A 25,489-nucleotide genomic window follows, 5' to 3' on the forward strand; every position below is an offset into this window, starting at 1 on the left:
TGTCTGGAAATGTATTTATAACGAATGAACAGATTGACACGAATGGGTTTCGCAACAACCACACACACACACACACACACACACACACACACACACACACACACACACACACACACACACACACAAAAGAAGTCTATAAAGAGAGAATGAGGTTACAGTCTATCCCAAGCTGATCTGGAGACAGAGAAAGATCGAGAGACCAGATAGAGACTTGCAATAGTGTGCACTCCAAGCATATTAAATAGCTGTACATCTGAGCTCACTGAACTGAATAGTCTGTATTGAATGACGAGTGGTAAGGCAAAGATCCTTTTTAATAACAGTATCTTTATTAAAAGACATGCAGGAGTTCAACATGCAATATACAAACTTTAACACCGCAGCATCAACCCGTATGCGTATAAGCAAGCTTTAGGATCTTAGTCTGCTACAGAACACTGATATGTTCTACAGTCTGGAAAAGCTGGAGTTTAAAATTATTGTGGGTGAGTGGAAAAAGTTCGACCACATCATAGTTTTTGTGAGAGATTGTAGCAAGAGTTTGTTGTACTTGCTACAAAGGGCTGTCATTGTGGTCAGTGTGTACCACTGTGCAATCACAGTATGTCACTCTGTGATAGTTTAATAACACTGAAATGGGTACGGAGGGAAAGAGAGTGCTGCACAGCTGGTCATTAAAATTCAGCCACGGCAATGTTTCGGACCTGTAGCTGATTGCTTGATTTGCACATCTTAAGCCCATGGCCAAGATTAACATTTTGTTGATCATTTTGTAAAGATGTTATTAATTATTGAAATTTTATAGGATAAATAGATTCGGACAAGATTCAGCAAAGGACAAAAGCTGCACTCTAAAGGAAACTCCTGATTTTACTGCTCTCTCCATTTATTTTTCTTTCTGTTTTGGTTGTATAACCACCTCAAAGGTTCCTGGATCGAATGTGTGATTCATTGTGATCCTGATCAGGATAAAGCACTTACCAAATACGTATGAATATTTTTTCTTTCCATGGTGTTATCTTCTCCTGTCTCTTTTGACACTGTGGACCATTGAGTGCTGTAGGAAAGAACAAGAGTGCTAAAGAGAGACATGGCATGAAGGCACCTACTTTTATGTTTTTGCCACTTGAGACCATGATGAATAGTGCATAGGCAACATGGAATGCCCTCTGGCACTGCTGAGACTTTTACATGCTTCTGCTCTGTTCTTGTTGGCACCATTATTACCCACACACTCCTTGAACAAAGCACTATGATGACCTGTGAGCAGAGGCAAGCCATCTCCTGTAAGTGAGGTCCTGTGGAGAGAGCAGCTCTCCCACTGGGCAATTGTGCTTGTATGAGAAAGCAAGAAAAAAAAATGGCTGAGAGGAAATGTAGTGAAGATGGCAATATATGAGAGCAGCTTGAGGGAAAAAGGCCCTTGAGAGATAGGGGAAGAAAGCAGTGAGGAGAAGAAAGAGTTGCTGATAGGCACTCTGTAGCAGCCGGGGTTCTCTCTGGTGTACGACTTCACGTTCTCCAAATACAAAATGCGACATGTTGCAGTAAATCAGCCTGCTAAACACTTTCAGTTCTCTTGCTGAAATGGATAATTTTCTACTGTTTACAATCACATATTGTTATATATCAATGTCAATTGATATAAAAAAGTATCGATCAATTTGCTGCTGTATCTTAGTGTTACCACAGCACATCTTTAGAGGCATTGACTCCATATGTCTCAACAGGTTAGAGCTATTTTGGTGGCCAAAGCAGAGCCTACAAAATATTATGTAGGTGGTTTTACTGTAATGGCTGATCAGTGTATATACATTTACAGCATTTAGCAAACACTCTTATCCAGAGTGACTTACATTTTTTTATTTCAGTTTATACACCTGAGCAATTGAGGGTTAAGGGCCTTGCTTAGGGGCCCTGCAGTGGCAACTTGGTGGACCTGGGATTCGAACCAATGACCTTCCGATCAGTAGTCAAACACCTTAACCACTGAGCTAGCACATCCATATATATATTGTTCTATAACATAAACATACATTTTCTACATCATTTTAAATTCTAATTAGTGTCCAATTAGTGTCCTGTCAAATCAGTGGCTTAATAAAATGTTGCTGTTTGACAGGCAGAAGGCCATGCTCTGTTGATTTGCTCATCTGATGTTGTGCAACTGTTCATTTATCTCCACAGAGTTAATATTGCACCTACTGATTAAAATTAAGAACTGCAACATGCGCTAATCAAAGCCCATTGAAGCAAGAATCATGCTGTTTGAGCTGAACAATTGACTAGCAGACAGGTTGCCAGAGTCACAAATTTTACACCCAATTTGTCTTGGTTTAAAAATACTCTACATCAAACAAGAACTTGTCTCATAGCAAGTAATCAGATCTTATATTTATAAAATTCTGCAATCAAAATCGAGACAGTATGTCAATGAGATACAGAACCACTTCTAATGTAAGCTATAATGCAACGGTTGAGAAATCTAAAAGAGGTGGAGCATAATGTAAAAAGGATTATGGGGTAGATAATGTCTGCACATCAGAAATACATGCACCATGGTGACCTTGTTTCATGTGCAAATTTAGAGAGAAAGAAGAAAAATAAATCAATGAAAATGAGTTCCAGGCAAACTTCAGATCTTTTGAGATGTTTGGATTTGTTTGCTGAAGCCTGGAAACTGGTTAATGATCTTAACTCTTTTGTGCACCTGATACTCTGTGATGGAAAACACACCTGCTGTATCAAACACAACTGAGCAAAGATACGCTTAAAACGTTATGCCTAAATAAGTAGCAAGTAGCACAAGACAAGTGTGATAGCCTCTCAAATTAAAATTTTGTTATAAGGCTAGTATTACTATCTTATCATTCTCATTTTGCCCCATGTAAAACTATGGTCACAAGCTACTCAAATTTCAATAACGGAATCCTGAATAAAATCATCCCAGTTATTATCTCTAGGTAGTACAAAGAGCTTTGATTTCGGTTTTGTATCTAATATGAAAAATGAATAAAAGATTTTGCTTGAGCTTCTTGAGATACTGTATATTATTTGTGGATATCCCACTAATCATGGATGTCTCTTTTGCAGACTTCTTTGGCTTTAAAACTGTGCTTTTAATGGTGTTTTTTTTTAATGAATTCATTTGTTGTATTTTTATTTGTATTTTTTTTATGCCACTCTGGTGAGTGTAAGGAAATTAAAAAGGCTGGTGGTAGTAATGCGAGAGGGCAGAGCGGGGACATATCTGGGCTGCTGGCCGTGCTTCTCAGCATGGCTCTCTTATCAATATACAAAAGGAAATAATATTAGACTCAAAATATCAGACTCAATATATATTTGTCTCACACACACATGTGCACACACAACTCTTCATCAATACTAATTTTCTCATCAGTAATCGTACACACAATCCATGTTTGTCACACAACATGACAACATTAGTACACCTTTTTCATTATAGGTGGATTAAGTAACATTAAAAAGAGCAAAATAATCTAAATCATTACCTTCACACTAATATCTGGCTGTCAATTCAAATTAAAATGGCCACAAAAGTCATGAAAAAACATACCGCATGTTCCGCAGTGATGAAACTGACAGCACTGCAAAATTTATGATAATTAATCCACAATTTTGGTTTTATACTTGTGTGTTAAATTAATCCACAGTGGTATTTTTAAAACTTCTGTGTTTAATTACTACATTATTCAGTAATTCTTTCCAATTACTAACCCACCTACTGCCTTTTCTTTCATTTTCAATTAAGGCATTTTTTGATAGATACTATTGACATATGTAGTAACACAGCTAATTTATGTTATCCTACATCTAAAATCCAGGCTTAATCTTACTTCACTAATGAAAAAAACATTTTATTTCTTTTACTTTTTAAAATAAGTGCTCCCATACAAGCATGGAAACAGATCAATCAAACGAATAAACAAACTAACTAATTAATTAATTAACTAATTAATTAATTAATTAAAATAAACTTAAAATTTCCATGTGTGAACCAGATGTATATATGAACCATGTCTATGAGAGAGAGAGAGAGAGAGAGAGAGAGAGAGAGAGAGAGAGAGAGAGAATCCAGAAGTCTCTATAATATGTCAAATAAATTTTCATATAAATATTTATTCTAAAACAGTCTAAAACTCTCACTGCATAACATTTTATATTATAGTAAACACATCATCAACTCATTTATTTGCAATGTAAACATAATTTATGGAAATAAACAGGCAATGGCCATTTTGCATGTTCTGAGATTGTTCTTATGGCAATATGAGTGTGTGTGTGTGTGTGTGTGTGTGTGTGTGTGTGTGTGTGTGTGTGTGTGTGTAAATATCTGATAGAGGGCAGTGTGACAAGGATGAAAATCACCTTTTCAATCATGTTTACAAAGACTAGCTTTTTCTAAACACTTTTATCTCGTTAGTCCTCGGTCAGAATGACCTCAATATAATAACTGTCATATATTGTGGAAAAAATCTTGAGAGAAACAAATTAATCAGATTTTATTTTAATCATGGTCGTGGTAGATCCTGAGCCTGACACAGTAACACTGGTTGTGAGGTGGGAATACACCCGGGATGAGACACCACACCATCGCAGGGCACGTCATCACACACATTCACACACTCACCAGGAATGAGACACTACACCATCACACACATTCACACACTCATTCACTCCTACCTGGTGATTTAGTGCTGTGCTAATATGCATCCTCAATTAGGGCAAATGTTTTAAAAAAGTCAGACCCAACCAGAGCTTGGAAGCTAAGCTGTTGAGGAACTGCTCCTATTCTTCCCTACTCTTGGCCATGATTGGAATAAAATTAGTTAAACAATTGTTTGGGCTTTTCTTCTCCCTGAGGCATCATTGTATGTGCTGTTTCAGGAAATACACACCGCCATTACAGCTGCACTTACATCATTTTTCAGAGACTTGGCAGTGGCTTATGTTTGTGCTGATTTTGTGTATGTGTGTGTGGGTATTATATCTTGGTGGCGATCAAATGTCTCCACATGTATAAGAGTTTATGACAGTTTGTATAAAAACTGCAGCTGTAAATAAAAAAAAAATAAAATGATTCCTTTTGGTTACTGAGATTAAGGTTAGGGTTGGGTTAAGATTAGGTGTGCATTAAGTAGCTACATTAATAAATATGTCACTGGAAATTCCTCACAAGGACAGTAGGACACATGTACAGTGCGTATGTGTGAGTGTCTGTATGTGTCTGTGTGTGAGAGAAAGAGAGAGTGTTGTGAGGTGTAAATGTTGCCTGAAGCATCTGTTCTGTGACAGTTTAGTCTTCGACTCTAGAGAAGGAGAACACGAAAAGACATGTCCCATAACAACTCGTCTACACACACCTTTCTCTCCTTCCTGACTCTCACACTTCTCTCTGTGTAAGAACGTGAGAAAGCGATTCTGAGATCAAGACACAGAGAAACTGTCAGTGAGAGTCTTAGATTTACGTACTGCCAGATTTAAATCTGTCGAGGGCTTATCCTAAGGCTGCAGTTCCTGCGCTAGGTGTCTCTTCTGGTCCTTTCACGAAAAGATGCTTCCCCAAAGCTGGCTGTCAAGCAATCTTCTCCCTGCAACAGCTGCTATTGACAAAGCCAATAAATCACTCTCTTAACTCAGCCGAGGAAGTAATGCTGCGTGACACCTCGGCCCTGCTTTTACACCACAGAATCCTAACACAAGGACAGAGATTTGCTTTGTTTAAATCAACATTATATTTATAGTCATCTACAAGCATCATGTTTGTCTGTTTGCACTGTAAGGTGACCTTGAGTGTCATGAAACGCAACCCAAAATAAAACGCATTATAATTATTTATTGTTATTCAGTCACATTGACATCCCTTTGTTTTCCAATACCGTCAAACATACAAAAGCATGTGGTGCTCCTAAATAAACACATGCATTTAGTGGTAGATGCAACTCACAGAACCCTGCAGTAGACAGTTATACTAGGAATTAGAGTAGCAAGTCATTAATTAAACAAATTGCATGTTGCTTGTCTTTCACCAATTACACAAACTAAACTGGTGATCTCATACTGTTTTCATTCATTTATATTTAATGAAACACAATAACAGGTGTGGTTTCAGAGTTTCACAGATTGCCTGCTGGGTTTTCTCTCATGCAGGAGATGTGTCGTATCCTTTTCCTGAAACTCACTGTGCTCTGTGCTATCAGCGGTCTTTAAAGAGAATTCAATCAGAGTTGTGCTTCAAATCACTCATCCAAAGTGGCCATGCCGATATAGTGAAATGATGAAATATTACTTGCTATGTCAATAAATGAGAGCTGAGAGCAAAATTTGTGCCAGAATGCATGATGCCAGCAATATTGAACCTTCCAACACAATTTCTGTGACCTTTTGTTGTCTGTGTGGGTTTGTAATTTGCCCTTTGAGTACATGTACATACAACTTAGACATCTCAGGTTCTTTATCCTAGTGACTCATTCACGGCCTTTGTGTCGGATAAAGTAATTATAAAGTTCATCCTGTCACATTCCGGCTTGCGGGACGAGAAAGACCTATCACCCTGAACAGTGGACTGTCTGGTGTAATTAGATGCAATGTGAGAGAAGAATATTAATGAGTATGCATGTTAAAAATCCATGAGCTGATGATCATGACTGAATGAAGCAAGATTGATCTGGACTTCTTTTCTGTTCTTTGTGTGAGGCTGTGTTTGGTGTAAAATAAGCCTTAGACATCCAGGCAAAAAAGATTTTGATGGCTATGGAATCATTTCCTAGCTAGCATGCAGGATTTTTTTTCTTTTATATCGCTTCACCTGGTCACATTTTTGGTTTTTCATCACCATCCTTGTCAAATAATGTCTACATGTACCGCATTTTGTGCCCAATTTCTCTTGTTGGAACAAGTTGGAGCTCCAGCAGTTTGAGGAAGACCCACGTATGCGTCTAGTGCTTAGGTTTTCCACAAATCTTTGGCCATATAATGCCCGCAGTTGGAGCTCCAGCAGTTTGAGGAAGACCCACGTATGCGTCTAGTGCTTAGGTTTTCCACAAATCTTTGGCCATATAATGCAGTGCATTATTCCTGTATACCTTTCAAATAAATCACTGTGTCTGATCCTGTGAAATTCTATTGTAACCAAGACAACAAGCATAAATAATGGTTTATTCACATTCACTGTTGCTATCATGCTGCTCAATAACAACAAGAAGAAAAAACATATCTCATGCATATTAAGTTTCAGTTTGGTCAGAGATCAGAAGACTTGAGAGGAATGAGGCGGTTGCACCGGCATTAAAACCCTTACAGTCCTTTCATCCACACCACATAATTCTCAGTATGTCAATGATAAAGTTTAACAGAAATCAGCCTTTGGCAGTCGTAACAAGGAATATGTTCAATCCTCAGTGGAACCATTGGATTTAATTCTCATAAACTGTTGGTTTACTCTTTGCTCCGCAAGCAACAATATAAAATATGTGTTAAGATATCAATGTAAAAAGAAATGTGGTGCATAAAGTCACTGCTGTCGAAAGCCTAGAGCTGAGATCAGAATACTAATTTTCTATTTATTGTGTCATTTGATCTCCTTAATCATTTCTATAAATTTTTTAAGTTATACCGTGCATTGCAATATTGCACAGAAAGGTATTATTACTAGACTAGAATACATGGAACTGACCATAACAACGGTCATATAATATCCTGTATGAGGCTTCAAATGCAGCTAACTGTACTGGTGCTTTCTTAAGAAGAGGGTTGGTAAATGGTTGCCCTTAATACATTGCTTTTTGTCAGTAACTATCTAATAATAAACAGCTTATTTATAATAAACAGCTTATTCATATCCATTAAATAGTTCATAATATACTGGTTTCTACATAGATATTCTAGAAAGCTATTTACTGTAGGATTCATCCTGATATTAGTCTTAGTATCTGGTTGCCCTGAAAGTAAGGTAGTCTACATTTGATAATTTATTTACATTACAGTTCACAAATATTCATATTTATTTGGATATTAATCTGAACTGATACGGTTAGGAACTGATAGGAAATTTAATCTTTAATTATACTATAATATACAGGGGTGGACAAATCATATATTTATTCAGAAATGCCAACATGATTTGTTTGCCTGAAAGCTCAATATGCTAAAAAAAAAAAAGTGCTATGTTTAATGCATTAATACAGACTAGGTGAATAACAACATTTCAAAAGAAGCGTGTTGTTTGCAACCTCACCTAGAGATCATTGAGGTAACTGTATGTTGTTATGCATTTGCACTGATTATTTGCTTTCTTATTGTTTTGTCAGAACAGAGGCTTTATGAGTAGCCTGCTGTTTTCTTACATTTCACTTCCAAGTTGTATCTCCTCTTTATTAATCTTCATTAAATGAGTTAATGAGTTCAGAGTAAAGAAGTTTGGTTGCCACTTTTGGCATAGTCAAAAAAAGAAAAAAATATCAGAGGAATGTTGCGGTGAATAAATCTGCATTGTTGATGATATAAGAATCTTTAAGGCTGCACTTTAAACATTTAATTTTGTGAATTTATTATTTCATGAGTTCTATCATGATTATGTTTCTGCAAATTCTTAATTTGGGGCATTAATTTGAAATAAAATACAAATAATAATAATAATAATAATAATAATAATAATAATAATAATAATAATAATAGGCAGCCACAGATCTAATGGTGTCTCAGATTCTGCAGGGCAGCTGAACACACGGACGCACACACATACACACACACACACACACACACCTGTGGATCAGCAGTAATAACCTAGACCAGACATACTGGAGCCAGGGCCTCTGCATCAGAGATGCCTAAAAGTGTAAGAATGGATCTCTGACCTGACTTTACAGCAAGCTTGCTCCTATACTTACCCACACACTTGGTTTTAATTTTTGGGAAGAACAAGTGCCACAAATAGATGTGGCTCTCAGCTCTTGTACCATGGTGCTCTGCATTCAACTAACATGGACAGCCATTTAAGAACGTATTTACACCAAACTCTAACATCAGCTGTAACCATACACTTTATTTTATTAAATATGTGTTAATGTGGCTCAGGAGGGAGTAGCTGAACATGATTCCTCCAAATTGATGGTCAACGTGGGCAGATGAGTTATACAGAAATCTTATTTCTAGTGGTTGGGATGTGGGTATCCTTGTCTTTATTCCACCATCACTAGGAAACAGTATCACACACACACATACAGTACACACACAGACACACACACACACACATACACACACACACACAGCACTGGTAATGTGATGGGTCATTTTTGCAGCTGCAGAATATTTTTACCTCTACCCTTCAAGTCCATTTAAAGCTAACAGAACTGTCTAGTTTTGGCTAGCTTCTCACACAATCCCCCCCCCAAAAGAAAATGTTAGGCGTCTGCTTTTTGTGCCTGTTAGCAGAGTCTGATGCTAGAACCAGATTTCCTAATGAAGGTCTGCCACATACTATCAAACTCACAGTTTTGAGTGGAACAATCAAAGAGCGGTAAAGGCCAGTCTGGAAGGTGCGCATATTTTTTTCATAAGGAAGGTGATGATTTTTACACATGCTAGGCAACTCTTGCAGTGCAAAGCCTGTGGGGTGATGATGCTATTTTCTACAGTGTAAATCATTTTGAGTGAAAAGTCATGGCTTTGAGTGTGATTCAAATAGATGATGTGTCAAAGTGCACTTGCATATTTTCCTTTCATTGTGCAAGCTGTTCTCTGAGGTGTTCCTGATGATACCTTTCGTCTGTGTACTGAACACACACAGCATGTTCGGGGGGTGTAAGGGATACCTGCAACTACTCAAAGAGCAAAAGCTTTTGTGAATTTTCCATTGCGTTATTCCAAAGACTAATATTTTAATGAACTTGACATGCTGCCAGACTGATAGTGTCTGATGCATGACTAAAATGTCGTGCATAAAGACCAATTAATGAGTCGAATTGTGGGTTCTGGAGTGGCAGTAGAAATATTACTCCTTCTGACATGTTGATGCACTCAGTTCCTTGGACAATTTCCCATTCCCACCATCTACTCACAGTTTTTGAAATCATTCCTATTTCCCCTCCATTTTTTGCACCACTTGATGGATAGGGAAATTTTAGGCCATTGGACATCCTTTATATCCACATTTGGTATGCTATCTGAAAAAAGGCCTCTATTCAGTGGGATACACAATGGAGTAATCCAAATGGAAGGTACCTGGGGTGTTTTTGTAGGGTCCACTGCCGCTTTCCTCTCGACTCCACACCATCTGTGCTCCAGTGGCTTGGGCCATCCTCAGAAAATTCAGCCAAACAGGAGCTTAGGCCAAGCGCCAGGACATTGGCCCGTGCCTGGGCATCTCACTGCCTGCTTGAATCTGAGTAACTCACAGGGAGCTTCAAGCCAGCTGGTGCTTTCTCGATCACTTGTTCCACAGAGGTTAATTTCTTACTGATTAACACCAAGGGCTGAAAGATCCTATGTGAGTAAATTGAGTGTTGGCAGTGAAATGAATTGAAGTTGAGGAAATAAAATCTTACTTTTTGGTGAAATATTGAAATGGTTTCAATGGTACCCCCTTCATTCAGAGATGTGTTGGGTTGGTTACGAGGTCTTTGTCACAAATGACTGCAGAAGAACATTGACTTGTCTTAGATTGCATATTATTCGGACATTTTAGTTTTGCATTGAATCAATGCTGCAATATAAAACCTAATGCATCTTTCAGGGTGGGGAAAATCATACATTTAGTAGTTAGCCCATTGAAGAAGTGTAAATGTCAGTATGCTGTCAAGAGAGATGAACATGTATATGAAGTCCATGGGTAGAGATGACTATGGAACCATATTTCTCTTCTTCCTTTGAGAAAAAGTCAAGAAGTCATTGTTTTGACTATAAGCCGTGTTGTTGTCACCACTCATCCCAAACATAAGACTTATTTGTGTCTGGCTCCTGCCGATATTTTCAACAAACATGATTGACCTTTAGGGTGACTGTGTGAAGTGAGCAGTAGAGTTATTCTTCTGTTTTTTCTCACTATATTCACATACACATGATCTTCCATGCACACAATTTAATCCACCTAATTATTTTGGTGTAGAGTTTGTTATCTTCCTCTTCTTGTTAAAGCTATTTAACTGTGAATAACATTTAATAGCCTGAAAATGAAATCTGATTGTCCCAGGTGCCTGGTCTAGTGATTTGTCCACTTTCATGTGAGGTCAAATACATATTTACAGTACTTGTTATTAAAATACATACTATTTTCTTTTTCAACAAGTTTAACTAGTGGGAGAAAAAGTCCCAAGCATATTCCAGTGTAGTAAGCAGCATTGTGTTCATGCTAACGGAGGTGTTGATGTATTGATTTAATTCCTCTGCCCTCCAGGAGCAATGTCAGCAGTTCAGCCTCATGCTGTGCCCACCTTCAACCATCCTCTCATTTTTCTCATCCTTCTTCCTGCCTGTAGGGCCAGCTGCTTTCATCAGGGAGTGTTAAAGCAGCTTGACCAAAGTTAGCAATGCGGTTCCTGTTAATCTTTGAATGCAGAAACGTTCGTGCATAGTTTTATCTCAGCCTGCTTTCCTGCCCTGGAGCCCTCTTCCATGAAATACTGGAGTGATTATGTTTATGATGGATTAGCACAGGAATAGCGCACTCTATAGGCTCAGTTACCTGCCTCGTGTCCGGAGGAGAAAACTGATATAATGGCATAGTTTCCATGCTTGAAATAGGCTTTAGGTTCACACAAAAAGGTGGAATGACATCACAGGTCAGTGTCACTCTGACTACTCAGCATGTGGCTGCGGACTCATAAACCACATCCCTTTCATCTATCTTTCTTAAACCTAAACCTCTTTTTTGGAGCTTTCTGTGTGTAAACCTAGGTTATTTTGTCTATTACAACTGAGTGCAGAGGTTTGAAACTTACAACTACTTACATTTATAACATCAATACATTTATTGTGATAGGTTTCACAATGTTCTTTAACACAATGGGAAAAATAAAACAGTTTTTTCTAATGTGATATAAACCTCTGCTATATGTATATTCTAAAGAAACAGCCATACTGTAAGGTTAATCAATATAGACTGTAATCGGACACTGGCTGTCAAAATGTCGGAGATGCTCCTACAATCAGCCCTAATCATAAACTGCATTTTTTCTCTTCACTTTTGGGGTTAACCAGATTTTTTTAATGCTAGGGCATTAACTGTGGTTAATGTACAATGGAATTCAAGCTCAAGCCTGTAGTTTTCAGAAATATATCTAGAACAAAACAAACAAAATAATTTGACCATGTGCTTGAGTTTCTCATTTAGAGATGTGTCTATTTTAAGCCATGGGGACATTGCACTTGACTGTACCTATCCTGGATGTGCATTACTATTTTCTGCTTCCTCTATAATTATCTGGTATTACAGGAGCAAATGTTACTTTACTCATATTTCAAAAGGGCTTTTGTGTGTAAAAATGCGTGTTTGTGTTTATTTAGAGATTTACTATTTTTCCCATTTTTCCATCTTGATACAGTCTTAATCTCAAAGTATATAAAGATCCAGTGCTCAGATGCTCAGTGTAACCGAGGCAACTGTGTGCAAATTTCTGTTGCCAAATTATGTGAAATGTCAGAGAAGCAATGTTTTTTCTGGTTCCTCTGTTCACATTCAAGAACTATATAATTTCTATCAACATTACACACATTAACAGTTTAAAATCAGTCACAGGATTGAATCTGAATGTTTGTCAGTCCCTATTTTACTGATGTGTGTGTAGCTTGAACAGAAGGAATCTTAACATTTGGGGACTTTTCCCAGTACATTTTTCCTATACTTTTTATTTTGACACTCATTCCTGTGAACTTATCTACAATTATAAGCACTAACCTACAATAGTAAGCACAAACAGTCTGCATATTGAGTCTGTGTAAGTTATATACTGAATGGTTGAGCTTTGATCGATTCAGTATTGTATCAAAGATTGGAAAATTGGATGAGTTTAATAAAATGAAAGCAATTAAAGCAGTTTGTGTTTTTTTTCATGTCTAGTTGTAATGATCCAATTAAAAGTAAAGAACTCTGGGAAGTCTGGGATGATGGTCAATAAGCAGTGTGATTTGGGCTGCCAGGACTGAAGATGCTAAGAATTCTGATGTCCAACTGTGTTTGCATGTTTCAGTTTTGCTGGTTTATTTGCAATTTTTTTGCGTGATGGATGAACCAGAATGAACTCATAGTGTCTCTCAGTTACACACACACACACACACACATACTGTATATATACATATATACATTTTCCTTTCATTTATTCTTGTGTGATGGATGAACCTGAATGAACTCAGTGTCTCTCAGTTACACACACACAACACATATGTATATGTGTGTATATATATACATATATATATATATATATATATATATATATATATATATATATATATATATATATATATATATTTTCACACTTTATGTGATTTACTGCTTGGTCACTGTAGACTTGACAGGAGATATAAACGTGTTGTGTGTCTGCCAGGTCATTTGTACTCTATCAGCTCAGGCTACAGAAACTTTCTCTGCTCTGCTTTAAACTAAACATGACTTTTCACACTTCCTTTACGAGATGGAAGTTTTTTTGCATTCTTAAACAGTATATATTTCAGTTGGAGAATAAGTGCTTGGTGTTAAATACAAAGTACTGTGGCAAAATCGTGAGGTAAGTATGATATTAATGTTTTATCTACACCTCTGTGTCCTTTATGGTTTCACAGTACATAAACCAACTTTACTGATTGCTATACACTATTAGTGTTGTGCTCTGGAGTCATTTATATCACTCAAACCTTATTGGCATTTTTTAAAGGATGAAATTTTGAGAATGTGCTTTACACCAAAACTAAAGAATGAGCTGTCTATTAACATATAATCTATGGCTTAAAGCGAGGATGTAAAACTGATGGAGGCCCATAAACTAAAGCTGTTCTTTTTAAGATGTATCCATATTTTGATCATCACCAATAATGTATGCCAATGTTTATTATACTGTCTAAAGTTTCTAATGTGTACACCAAAAAGCCATGATATTAAAACCACCTTATTAGTATTGTGTAGGTCCCATTGTGCCATCAAAACGGCTTGAACCAGTCAAGGTATTCACTGTGTAAAACCCCAGGTAAGCAACAGGCGTACCCAGCTCTCCAAAGAAAATGTAATTCATCAGGCCACCTTCTTCCATTGCTCCATGGCCCAGTTCTGATGATCACATGCCCTTTTTAGAAGCTTTTGTTAGTATGCAGGGGTCAGCATGGGCACGCTTTCTAGCTTGTGTCTACACCGCACCATACACAGCAAGCTGCGATGCACTGTGTGTTCTGACTACTTTCTATTCAGTCAGCATTAACTGTACAGAAATTTGTGCTATTGTATCTCTTCTGTGGGTTTGGAAAGACAGGCTAGCTTTTGCTCCCTACAAGCATCAGAATACTTTGGTTGCCCATGACCCTGTTTCCTTTTTACTGGTTGTTCTTCCTTGGATCTTGGTTCTGTACATTGATCTGCTAAACACTGACCACAAGATCTGCTGTTTTGGAGATGCTCTGACCCAGTCCTGTAGCAGTTACTATTTGGCCCTTGTCAAAGCCACTCAAATCCTCACACTTGCCCGTTTTTCCTGCTTCAAACACATCAACTTCGAGAGCTGACTATTCACTTGCTGTATAATAATTCCTAATATATTCCACCCTTTGAGAAGTGCCACTGTAACGAGATAATTAATGTTATTCACTTTAACTGACTGTGGTTTTAATATTATGGCTGATTGGTGTAGTATATTTGGGGTTGCATAGATAAGTGGATTTGTGATTTTACCAAATATAAAAAATATATAACAGTTAGAAAGAGCTTTCATTATTTGATGCTGTTGGCTAAGATGATACATGACTCAGACTTCCATCTGTCTCATATTCTTTCTCTATCTCCTTTTCTTTCTCCATGTGGTAAAATATTTTGGGATTTAGAGTCAATCACTGAATCATAGTCAAGGCCAACATCAGATGCATTTCTGAATCATTTTAAGAAGCAATTATCAAAAGCAGCCTAGAAAAAATAGAAAAAAGACATCTATTTAAACCAGCGTTTCAGATCCGTGAGATGTGACGTGATGTGGAAAACGCCGCATGTCTGATGTGAATTCTGTATATTCCTGTTCTACTGTGAAAATTTCAGTACTAAGGATCTTCTCAGTATTATTTTTGTAAGAATAAAATGAGATAGTGGGTTATATTTGCCTTCGGGCCTTGAGTATATAAGTAGCTTACAGGGTTTTTTTGTCCAGAGAATGCACAATCATTAAACATTTTACCAAGCAGTTCTTAACCATTTATTTAAGGAAAGTAAAAAAGCCACAAGGATCGAAAATCTGCATGAACATTTGTACAGTGTTATTCCAAAAGACGTGCTTTTATAAAGATCTAACATGGATTAAAATAAAAAGGACCAGAAGATCTATGCATACCTGCCATGACACGAAGTATTCATAAAAAAATTATGAATCATAAAATCCTTAGGAATAAGAAAACTTCACTAAGTCTAATTATAGTCTCAGCAAAGCAAGCGGCTGCTTAGCCACATCGTGTAGTGCTATCGTGCCTATAATTAGACAGTGATTAACATTAAAAGTTTACCACATCTTTATGTTTAACCTTATCAATCAACACGGTGACCTTATTAAAAATTTTAAATGCATTCTTAAGCATCTTTTTAACCCCATAGAATCTTTAATGATGTTAATGAGTTACATCTGTCCTGATCATACCCTGGCGTTGCTCTAGAAACTGCACTGTATTCATGGGTATTGTATTCAGAGGATGAAAATAATGTTGTTGTTTTTTTTTTTACTTTTAGTTTAGAAATGTAGTTAATTGAGCTGAATGTCTAAGTATAACCTAGCTGACATGCTCTTGTGCAAATTGCTAGACTTGGTGGAGTCAAGCTGTTGTTGGCTGATGGTTTGCGCTTATTCAGTGTGGCCTTGTAGCATATGCCTGGTTGTAAGAAGTGTGTGGTCTAGTACTCACAGCCTGTTTTTGCACCTGTACATGTGCATTACAACCATCTCCACAATACTAATGAAACAGCTCACATCTTGGTCAGGTTGTACTTCAGTTATAGCTTATATGCTTTGTTATGCCAATTCAATTGTGCATGATGTTTACTCATATCAACCATAGACAATATTTACTGAAGATAAATAAGTTTGTGTGTGTGTGTGTGTGTATGTGTGTGTGTTTGTGTGTGTGTGTGTGTGTGTGTGTGTGTGTGTGTGTGTGTGTGAGTAAAAGAAGTTCACTTCATTAAACTTGCACAAGTGTTCAATCTGGTTTACTAACAGCATCTAGAAACGTTGTCTTTCACATGAGCATCATAAATTTTAAAATTCTCTTAATAAATATGTTTGTTTTTTTTTTTTAAATAATGTACAAAATACAGGATGATGTCTATGCAAATTGATTAAAACTGATTAAAAGATCAGGAATAATATTTTCAGAATCCAGTTTCCAGCAGGTGAAGGAAAAATTATATCAATTCTTAATAATAGAATGTTGAAGGAAAATTACTAGCATCTTTCTCAAAATAATGACTTTCTTCTATAACTTTGGTCTATTTTATATTCATAGAACTTTTGCCCAGAGCCTCGAAAAGGCTTATATTTAACAAATTGCCCACTTATTTTTACACCTTGTTATTCATCCATACCAAATTTTGAACAGCGATGCTACCAGTCTTATGGCTTTTTGTTGGCATTATGTTTTAGGTTCAGTTCAGGATTTCCAGGACTCGATCTTGCGTCCGCACCCAAGAACATTTAGCATACTCAAAATGTCATTTACATAATGTTTTCTCCCCTTATTTTGTGCATCATTCAGAGAATTATTCTTTGTAAATCAACCACTGCATGCTCATTAATTGGACTTTCAATTTATCTCATTGCTCATGCAAATTAACACTTGTTATTTGGGATTTTAGTTATTCTCCGTAGCTTGTGTCTCATTTACTTGTCTACTAATTCTCTATCTCAGTGGATTTAGTTCTGCAGAGCTCTCCATGTTTTCATAAATCATCTTTGGACCTCATGACCTCCTAGACTTCTGTAGTCATACAAAACTTGGGAAAAAACATTGATTTTCTCAGTCTGCCTGTTCAGTCACTATAGGACATAAGCAGGCTGATTAAAGGGGTTTCATCTTATAAAACCTGCAAACCGAGCCTCCAATTCACACGTGGTGGCCATTGATTGCTTTCTACATTTCACTGTAATCATTTCACCCTGTAACACTTTAGAACAATCCATTTAGGCAGACTTTGAACTTGCTTTTATTACACTCTCTGCTTAAAGAGTTATTCTTTACTCGGCACCAGGGCAGCCGTTTGTGTAAGGGTTCGGCGGCGTTTCACATGGAAGAAGCTATAAGACAAGGTGACAGTGCAATGCTGAAGCAGATGCATTATATTGCTGCAGTGCAGCTTTTACATGCTCTTATCACAACTGAACTGCAGTGTGTTAAGCATAGAAAAGAGCTTAACACCATGCTGCATTATTCTATCTCTCTCTAGCTGATCTCTGCTACTTGTCATTGGGTATTTGAAGTGTGCATGTTGCATGAGTTGCAAGATTTGTTCAAGAAAAATTGTAAAGCACTATCACTGCACTGCAATATGTGGATCTCAAACCACATTGTAAGCAATTCAAGACCACATCTTTTTGTTACAGCTAGTCCCTGGTAGTATTTAGTGATGGCTGGTCATAATACTGAATGGGAGGGTCATTCAGCCATTATGGCTAAGTCTTATAGCTTGGTGTCTCATCATAGTTATTTACACAGGGACATACTTGTTGAAAGATTTGAGTTTTAAGTCAATAATTATGCCAGACATCAATCAAAACACTCAAACATTACATATTTGTTTACTTGTACTTTGTTCCCTTAAAGGTATTTGTATTTCCAGATATATTGTACTAGCAATGCAAGGTTAAAATATGCTGCAGTGCACACAAAACCTGGTATGCTAGCTTGTGGTGTGTGGTGTGTGTAGCTTAATGTACAATATTACATCTATCTAAATTCTCTTGCAAAATAGACAAAGAATAATTTAAAAATTAAAACAGACAGGACTTTTCAAAATCAGGCTTTTGTAATGCAAGTTTAAATCCACATCCACATAACTTACTTTTTGTATTTAAAAAAAAAAAAAACTCAAAATATTTCAGCTTGCGTTTCATAGACACTACATGTCTTGTCTATTGGCGTTTATTTCCTTGTATTTTTGTGTCTGTGTGGGTGTGCATGGGCGCACAATTTTATTGAACACAGGATCCGTTTTTCAACGAGTCTTATCAGCTCATTGCAGTGTTAGTAGCGTTAAGCCCCTGTAGGTTCCTAATGAATATCAGTTTGCTGACGTTCAGCATAGAGGCAGGGCATATTGAATCTTAGCATCAGGGGAGTGCTGATCTCTGGTCAGACCCTTTTTTTTGTCAGATTCTCCACAGTGTGGTTCTATGCTGTTGCTCTTAATAGCACAGACATTACAAATCTGTTAAAGCTAAATAAATGAAGTGCCCGGCATGCCTGCGGGAAAACAGCCTGCATAATGAATGGTTTAAAATGGACGGGATTGACTGTTTCACTCCAGATAGAGTAGCCAAATTATTATTCCTGATGTAAAACCAATTCTGCAGATCTAATAGGTTGGGGGCACAGACTGTTTCATTGAACAGTGATTTTGAGCAGGGACACGGTTTAACAGAGCGTTTGCATTTCGAGTAGTCTGTGGGTCAGATGATGACAAATAGGAAGTGTTTCAATGGTGTTTTTAAAGCACCTGATTAATTGTGAACGTTGTTTGTCATGAGTAAATTCAAACAGGTTCATAGGGATTGTTGCCGTTACTGAATCACAAAGAAATGGATTAGAGGGAAGCCTCAGGCAAACAAGATATTACCCAGGTTTAGCTTAGGAACATTGAGCTCCACTCTCCTCCATCTGTTTGTAAGCTCAGCTTGCATGTGTCTTCACTCATACACACCAATGAAGCATTCATGCCGTCTCTATATTAGTGCCATCACAGCACAGCTGTAGGATCACTCTCAGGATATCTGCTGATTTCAGGACATTTTTAATGCTGTCTACACTTTTAAAAGTTTGGGATTATCCAAGTGTACTGAAACTGTTTACACAAAGTTTTAAGCACAGCCTTATTTTTTATTTAACAAATCTCTTACAAATCTTTTTAAATATTTTACTCAGTCATAATGTGTGAGTTTCCTCCAGCTGTATTTAACTGATACATTTCAAGAAATATAAACTGTTTTCTGCCCTGATTCTCATTAAAATTACAATATATTATTAATCCTGGTGATTAAATCCCCTTAACTCCCAACATATTCCTTCAAGATTTTCTGTTCCTTTAATGTCTAATCATTCATCCACATAACAGTAATTGTAAAGAATGGCTGTGATCAGGGTTAATCAAGCTACAGATGTGAGACAGAGACTGAGGGGGGGGGAAAGACAGGGCAAATAATTGTGATTATATTTTGTCATAATATTATACAATAAACCCAGCTGTAAGAAATAGAACATGATGGAGTGTGCAGTTACAGGAAAATAAGCAGTGTCAGGGTGGTATCATGTGACCTGACAAGGAACATAATTACAGTACTGTTACCATGCTGAAGTTGATTATTTTCCTATAACAACACATCTCAAAGTGCTTTATTTTTCTTATAGGACCAACATTTGCATTTTTACATCCTTCACCATACAATGTCCGACTGTGTAACTTTCAGAATCGTGCTGTTATTCATATCAACACCTTGTAACTAATCATAATTAAGAATTCATCTGCACTGTGGTGTAGTATGTATTATGGAATGCGTTTGTTTTCTAGTTTGAACACAAGTGGGGTAAAGGTACTTGTCGTCTGAATCCAGATTGTCTTATCTGTCTGTGTGACTACAGGAAATTAAATCATAGAATAATAAATGACCTCCTTTAAAGAAAACAACACAGATAATTAAAAGGATATGATGCTACCTTAGAGTTTAATTACATGCTCTTTCAGTGGCACATGCAACATACTGTACATTAATTACAAGACATCTTTATAAATATGTCTTATTTTCTGTTGTTGTTCGCATGTTTTATTATTTATTTATTTATTTATTTTTTAAACAGGACTTAGCAAAAATTTTTTAGTATCTTTCCAAGAATTAGAGAACGAGTGGCACGTAATCCGCTCTTGATAGGAAAGCATTGAATATCTGTAAGACACTATCTTGTTTCCATGCTTCAAATGGTGCTATAATTCCTAAGCTAGAGCCGCTGCCAATTTATCGGCGCTCCTTACAAGGAATTGAGAGAGCATGAACCGAGGGCAGCGAAGTACTATTGAGCGAACGGTCATGCATGCAATCGTTTTTATTCCAGCACTAATCATAGCCAAATGCCCCTATAGCTTAGAGAATCAAGTCGGGCAAAGAATTACAATTATGATAAATTGAATGAGAGGAAAGCATTTAGGTCAGGGGAGTCTAGTTGTGCTAGGTGCAGGCTGAATTTTCAGCTTTGAAAGATTTTCAGCTTCGGCATATTTAGCAGTTATTTATTAAACGAGGATCTCGTTTCGACTGCAACAAACAGCCTTTTTCCAATTCATGGTTATTTAATACAGTTGTATCCTGAGTGGCTGATAGCTATCAATGTATAGGCAAAAAGGTATAGTAATGATAAGCTTGTTAAAGGCATAGGGACAGCTGTGGGGATGGGCTACAGACAACACTTGATGCTCTATTGGTTCCCTGATAGAGAGGAGGGACTGGGAGTCGAGAGAGAGAGTAAGCGCGTGCACCAGTGAGAGAGAGAGAGAGAGAGAGAGAGAGAGGAGGGGAAGGAGGAGGAGATAGATAGATGGCTCAGTGCTGAATGGGGACAGTAGGGAATGCCCAGTAAATGCAGCTGCCGATAACAGCAGCGCTGAAATCAGAAGCACACGCAGCGGAGAAAAGAAGGAAAGGAAGGAGAGGAGAAAAGAAAAGTGCAACAGCACTGAGAGGGCTGAGACTCGCAGATACAGAAAGCAAGATTGTGCCGGCTCAGCACAGCTCAGATAAGAAGAGTGCTAGGAGGAGGTGTAGAAGTTATGGAAACGCTGACACACACTCACTGGACACAGGTTGGCTTCTGGGCTTCATAGCAAGTGATGAGCGAGTGAGTGTGAACCCACGCTGATCTCTTTCCATAAGACTTTCGTTCCTGATTGGTGTGTGTAAGAAACACTCTTTTGGGAGTCTCTCTTTCAGGAGACACTTTTTAGAGTTTCTTGCCTGGTTATTCTGAGAGACATGGTAGAGTATGATCTAGCTAGGAAAGATTCAGCCCCAGAGTATGGAGAAGTCAAGTAGTGAGGAGTCCGCTATCCACCGTAGCCCGTCTGTGGACAGTTGCGATTCGGAGTTTGCCCGTGCGTCCAGCTCAGGTCGTCCGTTCGGAGGACGAGGCTTCACTGCTGGAGCTTTCTACGGCTCCACGGGGCGCAAACAGAGTGGCACAGACAACAAGGACAGCAACAAACCGATCACTTCCAAAAGCAGCAAATACGTGGTCTTTTACCTGGATCTATCCTTTGTGTTCCTTTTAGAATTCAAGAAGTGCAACATGGCTAGTGGCTTCCTGTGCTGCTTGAAATACACAATGTTCTTCTTCAACCTCATCTTCTGGGTAAGTGATCTCTCTCTTTACGTTTTCTTTTTTTAACCTCTATTATACATCTCTGCTTGCTTTCGCTCCTTGGTGCTGCGTGTGTGTCTGTGTGTCTGTTTGCGAGCCTGATCTACATTTCTCAGCTCTTTGATTCCTCTATCACTTATGTGTTGTGAGACAGGTTATTAGGCACATTTCTAGAAGTGAGTGCTCAGCTGGTCTGACTGTGCATTTCTCTCAGTTACATCAGGCTGACTGTGCCATGTGCTGTCATTTATGAACACATGACTATTTCTGTCTAGCTGTGCAGAGGGCCTCTGGGAAATACATATCAGTCACACATAACTTTGGGCAGAGAGCATGGAGTCTACTGATTATTTGCAAGAAGACTGCGTTTGTGCTGCTGTGGTGTTCATAATGATGAATATTCTCAATTTATTCAAAATCATGTTAAACATCTTGAGGTTCTTTTTATGCTGACATGCAAATTGATTCTAATTAGATATTGTTATGTTGTAGAGAAGAGCGTGGTATTTCATTCGTTAATTGTGATTGCTAGTTAAAATTTAAAAGTAAAAATAAATAAATAAAATCATGCAATTATTGACCATCAGTGTTGATTTTCGCTTGATGGGAATGTATGAGAATGAGAGCAGATTGTTTGCCAGGAGGACAGTAGGCTCTGTCCTTTGTGGAAAGGCAGTCATGCATAAACATAAGCAACACACACACACCACACACACACCACACACACACCACACACACACGCACACCCTCGTGGGAGCCTGGATTTCATGGTCAGATACTGTTTTATTTCCATAAGGCAATGAGGAGTAAAGGGGAAAGACATGTGGAGGAGTCAGTATGTGCCCATAACTCAGATCAAGTCTCTCTGATGCTTAGTGCACTGACTGTTTAATGTTGGGTGATCAGCAGTATGTCAAATTCTTGTGAAGAGGCTTCCTGTGTGCACACCTTAATTGCTATTAATGAACAGAAATTTTATATACTTATTATGTGCCTTACGTTTCTTTAAACGTTTTTAAACAGAGAAATTAATATCTTCATTTTTCAGCATAAAAATAAAAATCAGTCGATATTGCAGTTTCTACTGAAAAGCCAGGATTTTATGTTAGCTTAGTGATTTAAGTAGTTTTAAAGGAAACTATCCTGAGAACACTATCCCGCCTTTAATGTGAGGCGGGAATACACATTAAATACTACACCAGTACATAACAGGATTCTATGAACACACACATTCACACATTCATTCAAACCCAGAGAAGTTTAGTCTAATCCATCCACAGCAGCATGCGGAGGTGGGAGGAAACCATATAACCGAGAAGAAACCCACATGTACATGAAGAAACTGCATAGTCACAACCATATTCTTGCTGTACAAACATACCACCTACTGATTATTTTTTTTTGCCAGATTTACTTGCTAAAGGAACATCAACGTGGCTATCAAAGCTGTTGTAAAAAAAAAAAAAGACAAGTTGATGTTGACACTTTCACGTTAGACACTTTCAGAAGTGTGAGACATGTTTAAACATAATGGTGATAAAGTGGTGTGATTTGAGTGAAAAAACTTGATGAAAGGCTTTATGATAGCTTCATCTACTACCCTGACTTGTGACCAAAAACAGGCTAAATTTAGGTATTTAAATGGCCTTAAAATGGCCTTGACACACAGCATCATGCCTTGACAACAGCAACAGTATAGAAAATGCAGAAAGGTAAGTTTTATCAATTCCTAAAAACAAAAATACCTTTTTTTTTCCAAAGTCTTCCTTGATTATTACTTTACATAAAGTATTTTTCTGTTTAGTTGATACATGCATCATTAAGCCTAATAGATTTTTTTTGCTTAATAGTACACAGTTAACAGTTTATTACAATACCTTGTGTATTTATTTTCATTCATTCATTCATTCATCTTCTACCGCTTATCCGAACTACCTCGGTTCACGGGGAGCCTGTGCCTATCTCAGGCGTCATCGGGCATCAAGGCAGGATACACCCTGGACACGATGGCCCAACCCATCGCAGGGCACACACCATCGCAGGGCACACACACACACTCATTCACTCACGCAATCACACACTACGGACAATTTTCCAGAGATGCCAATCAACCTACCATGTATGTCTTTGGACCGGGGGAGGAAACCGGAGTACCCGGAGGAAACCCCCGAGGCACGGGGAGAACATGCAAACTCCACACACACAAGGCGGAGGCAGGAATCGAACCCCCAACCCTGGAGGTGTGAGGCGAACAGGCTAACCACTAAGCCACCATGCCCCCCGTGTATTTATTTTATTTTACTTTATTTTATTTTATTTTAAATGCAGTATATTTTGCTGTAAAAGCTGCACTAATGAGAAGTTTAAGAAATGAATTACCTGTATAGATTAGGGCCCATTAAGGATAATCAAAAATGCTAGTGTGACAGACAGAAACTGAGTTTGACAACCCTAAAACAAAGTGTGTGTGTGTGTGTGTGTGTGTGTGTGTGTGTGTGTGTGTGTGTGTGTGTGTGTGTGTGTGTGTGTGTGTGTGTGTGATTAATCCCGACTGATTATATCATTGTTATTCTGCCACTGTCAGAGGCATACACCTCAGTAACCCTCCCTCAGGGAGTCTCATCATTAAGCACAACTTTAACTCACTTTAAAATAAAATCAGAAATGCAAGCAATGGTGGACAAATCATAAATTCATTACCTAGCTCACCAGGCAACTCAAATTGCAGTGTACCTAATTTATTAGACAAAAAGTGTGATCTAATGTAATGTAATACCATATGGTGAGCTACGTAGTTAGCTAGTTGGGTGCATTAACACAGACAAAGATTGATAATGATTATCCTCTTCTTAAAAATATTCCAAAATAGTACATCATGTTTTTGTGCCCTTGACAAAATTTCAGCAGGATGTTGCGGAACGTTTCGGCATTATAGAATATTACGCAAGTCTTTTTTCCCCATAAGGTGAAGTTGACTGCATGTTGGGTAAACTTTATACAAACTTTCATTTGCTTTGTTTCCTCATACCTGTCTTCTTCATTAAGAAAAATAAATTCTGTGCACAATAATTAATATGACTGGTATAAAAAAAAGTCTCTACTGACAGCCAGATCACAAGTCAGCCAATGTGTGGAGTTCAGCAGGTGGTAGAATTTGGAGGAATGCGCTATAGTTAGAGCATTGTGGCGTGTCACGTCTCTGTGAAGTGAATTAACTTTAAACATGTGCAGAGGTTACTGAATAATACAACCCTACACAGAGAGACACAAAGAGAGATAGAGATAGGGGCTATGCATCAGTTTCTCTCTATATCTTTCAATTACACAGCAGAAACAGTAACTAGCTGTAATATGGTTGCCACCCACTGAGTTCCCTGCATGTGGGTGACCCGTGTGTGTGTGTGTGTGTGTGTGTGTGTGTGTGTGTGTGTGTGTGTGTGTGTGTGTGTGTGTGTGTGTGTGTGTAAATGATATAATCAGACAGATTTTTAGCGTCCCCAGGCTGTTAGTCCTGCTGAGGAGTGTCGGTCTTAGTGCAATTGTTCACTTAATGATTTCTTACAGAGTCTTTTCATTTTTTTCCTTAACTTTGATTAAGTTAAATTGTTTTTTGCCATAGGTTAGGTTGAAGCAAGTCTTATGCTTCTTGGTAGAGTGACCTTGAAGCAGGTGGAGGTCA

General features: G+C 37.8%; 1 protein-coding gene across 4 annotated transcripts in view; it reads left to right on the forward strand.

Moving 5' to 3' along the window:
- tspan9a (tetraspanin 9a) overlaps nucleotides 1-25,489 on the forward strand; it is a 185,123-nt gene that overhangs the window by 89,872 nt on the left and 69,762 nt on the right. For 3 of the 4 annotated variants that reach the window (XM_060878123.1, XM_060878122.1, XM_060878124.1), the window contains one exon: nucleotides 21,722-21,801. In XM_060878123.1, the coding sequence (XP_060734106.1) occupies nucleotides 21,739-21,801 (63 nt within the window). In that variant the 5' untranslated portion in view covers nucleotides 21,722-21,738. Of the gene's footprint in view, nucleotides 1-20,967; nucleotides 21,802-25,489 lie in introns of those variants that run through there. The other variant, XM_060878121.1, reaches the window with a different exon arrangement.

Source organism: Tachysurus vachellii, chromosome 9, assembly GCF_030014155.1.
Source record: "Tachysurus vachellii isolate PV-2020 chromosome 9, HZAU_Pvac_v1, whole genome shotgun sequence".
Taxonomy (NCBI): domain Eukaryota; kingdom Metazoa; phylum Chordata; class Actinopteri; order Siluriformes; family Bagridae; genus Tachysurus; species Tachysurus vachellii.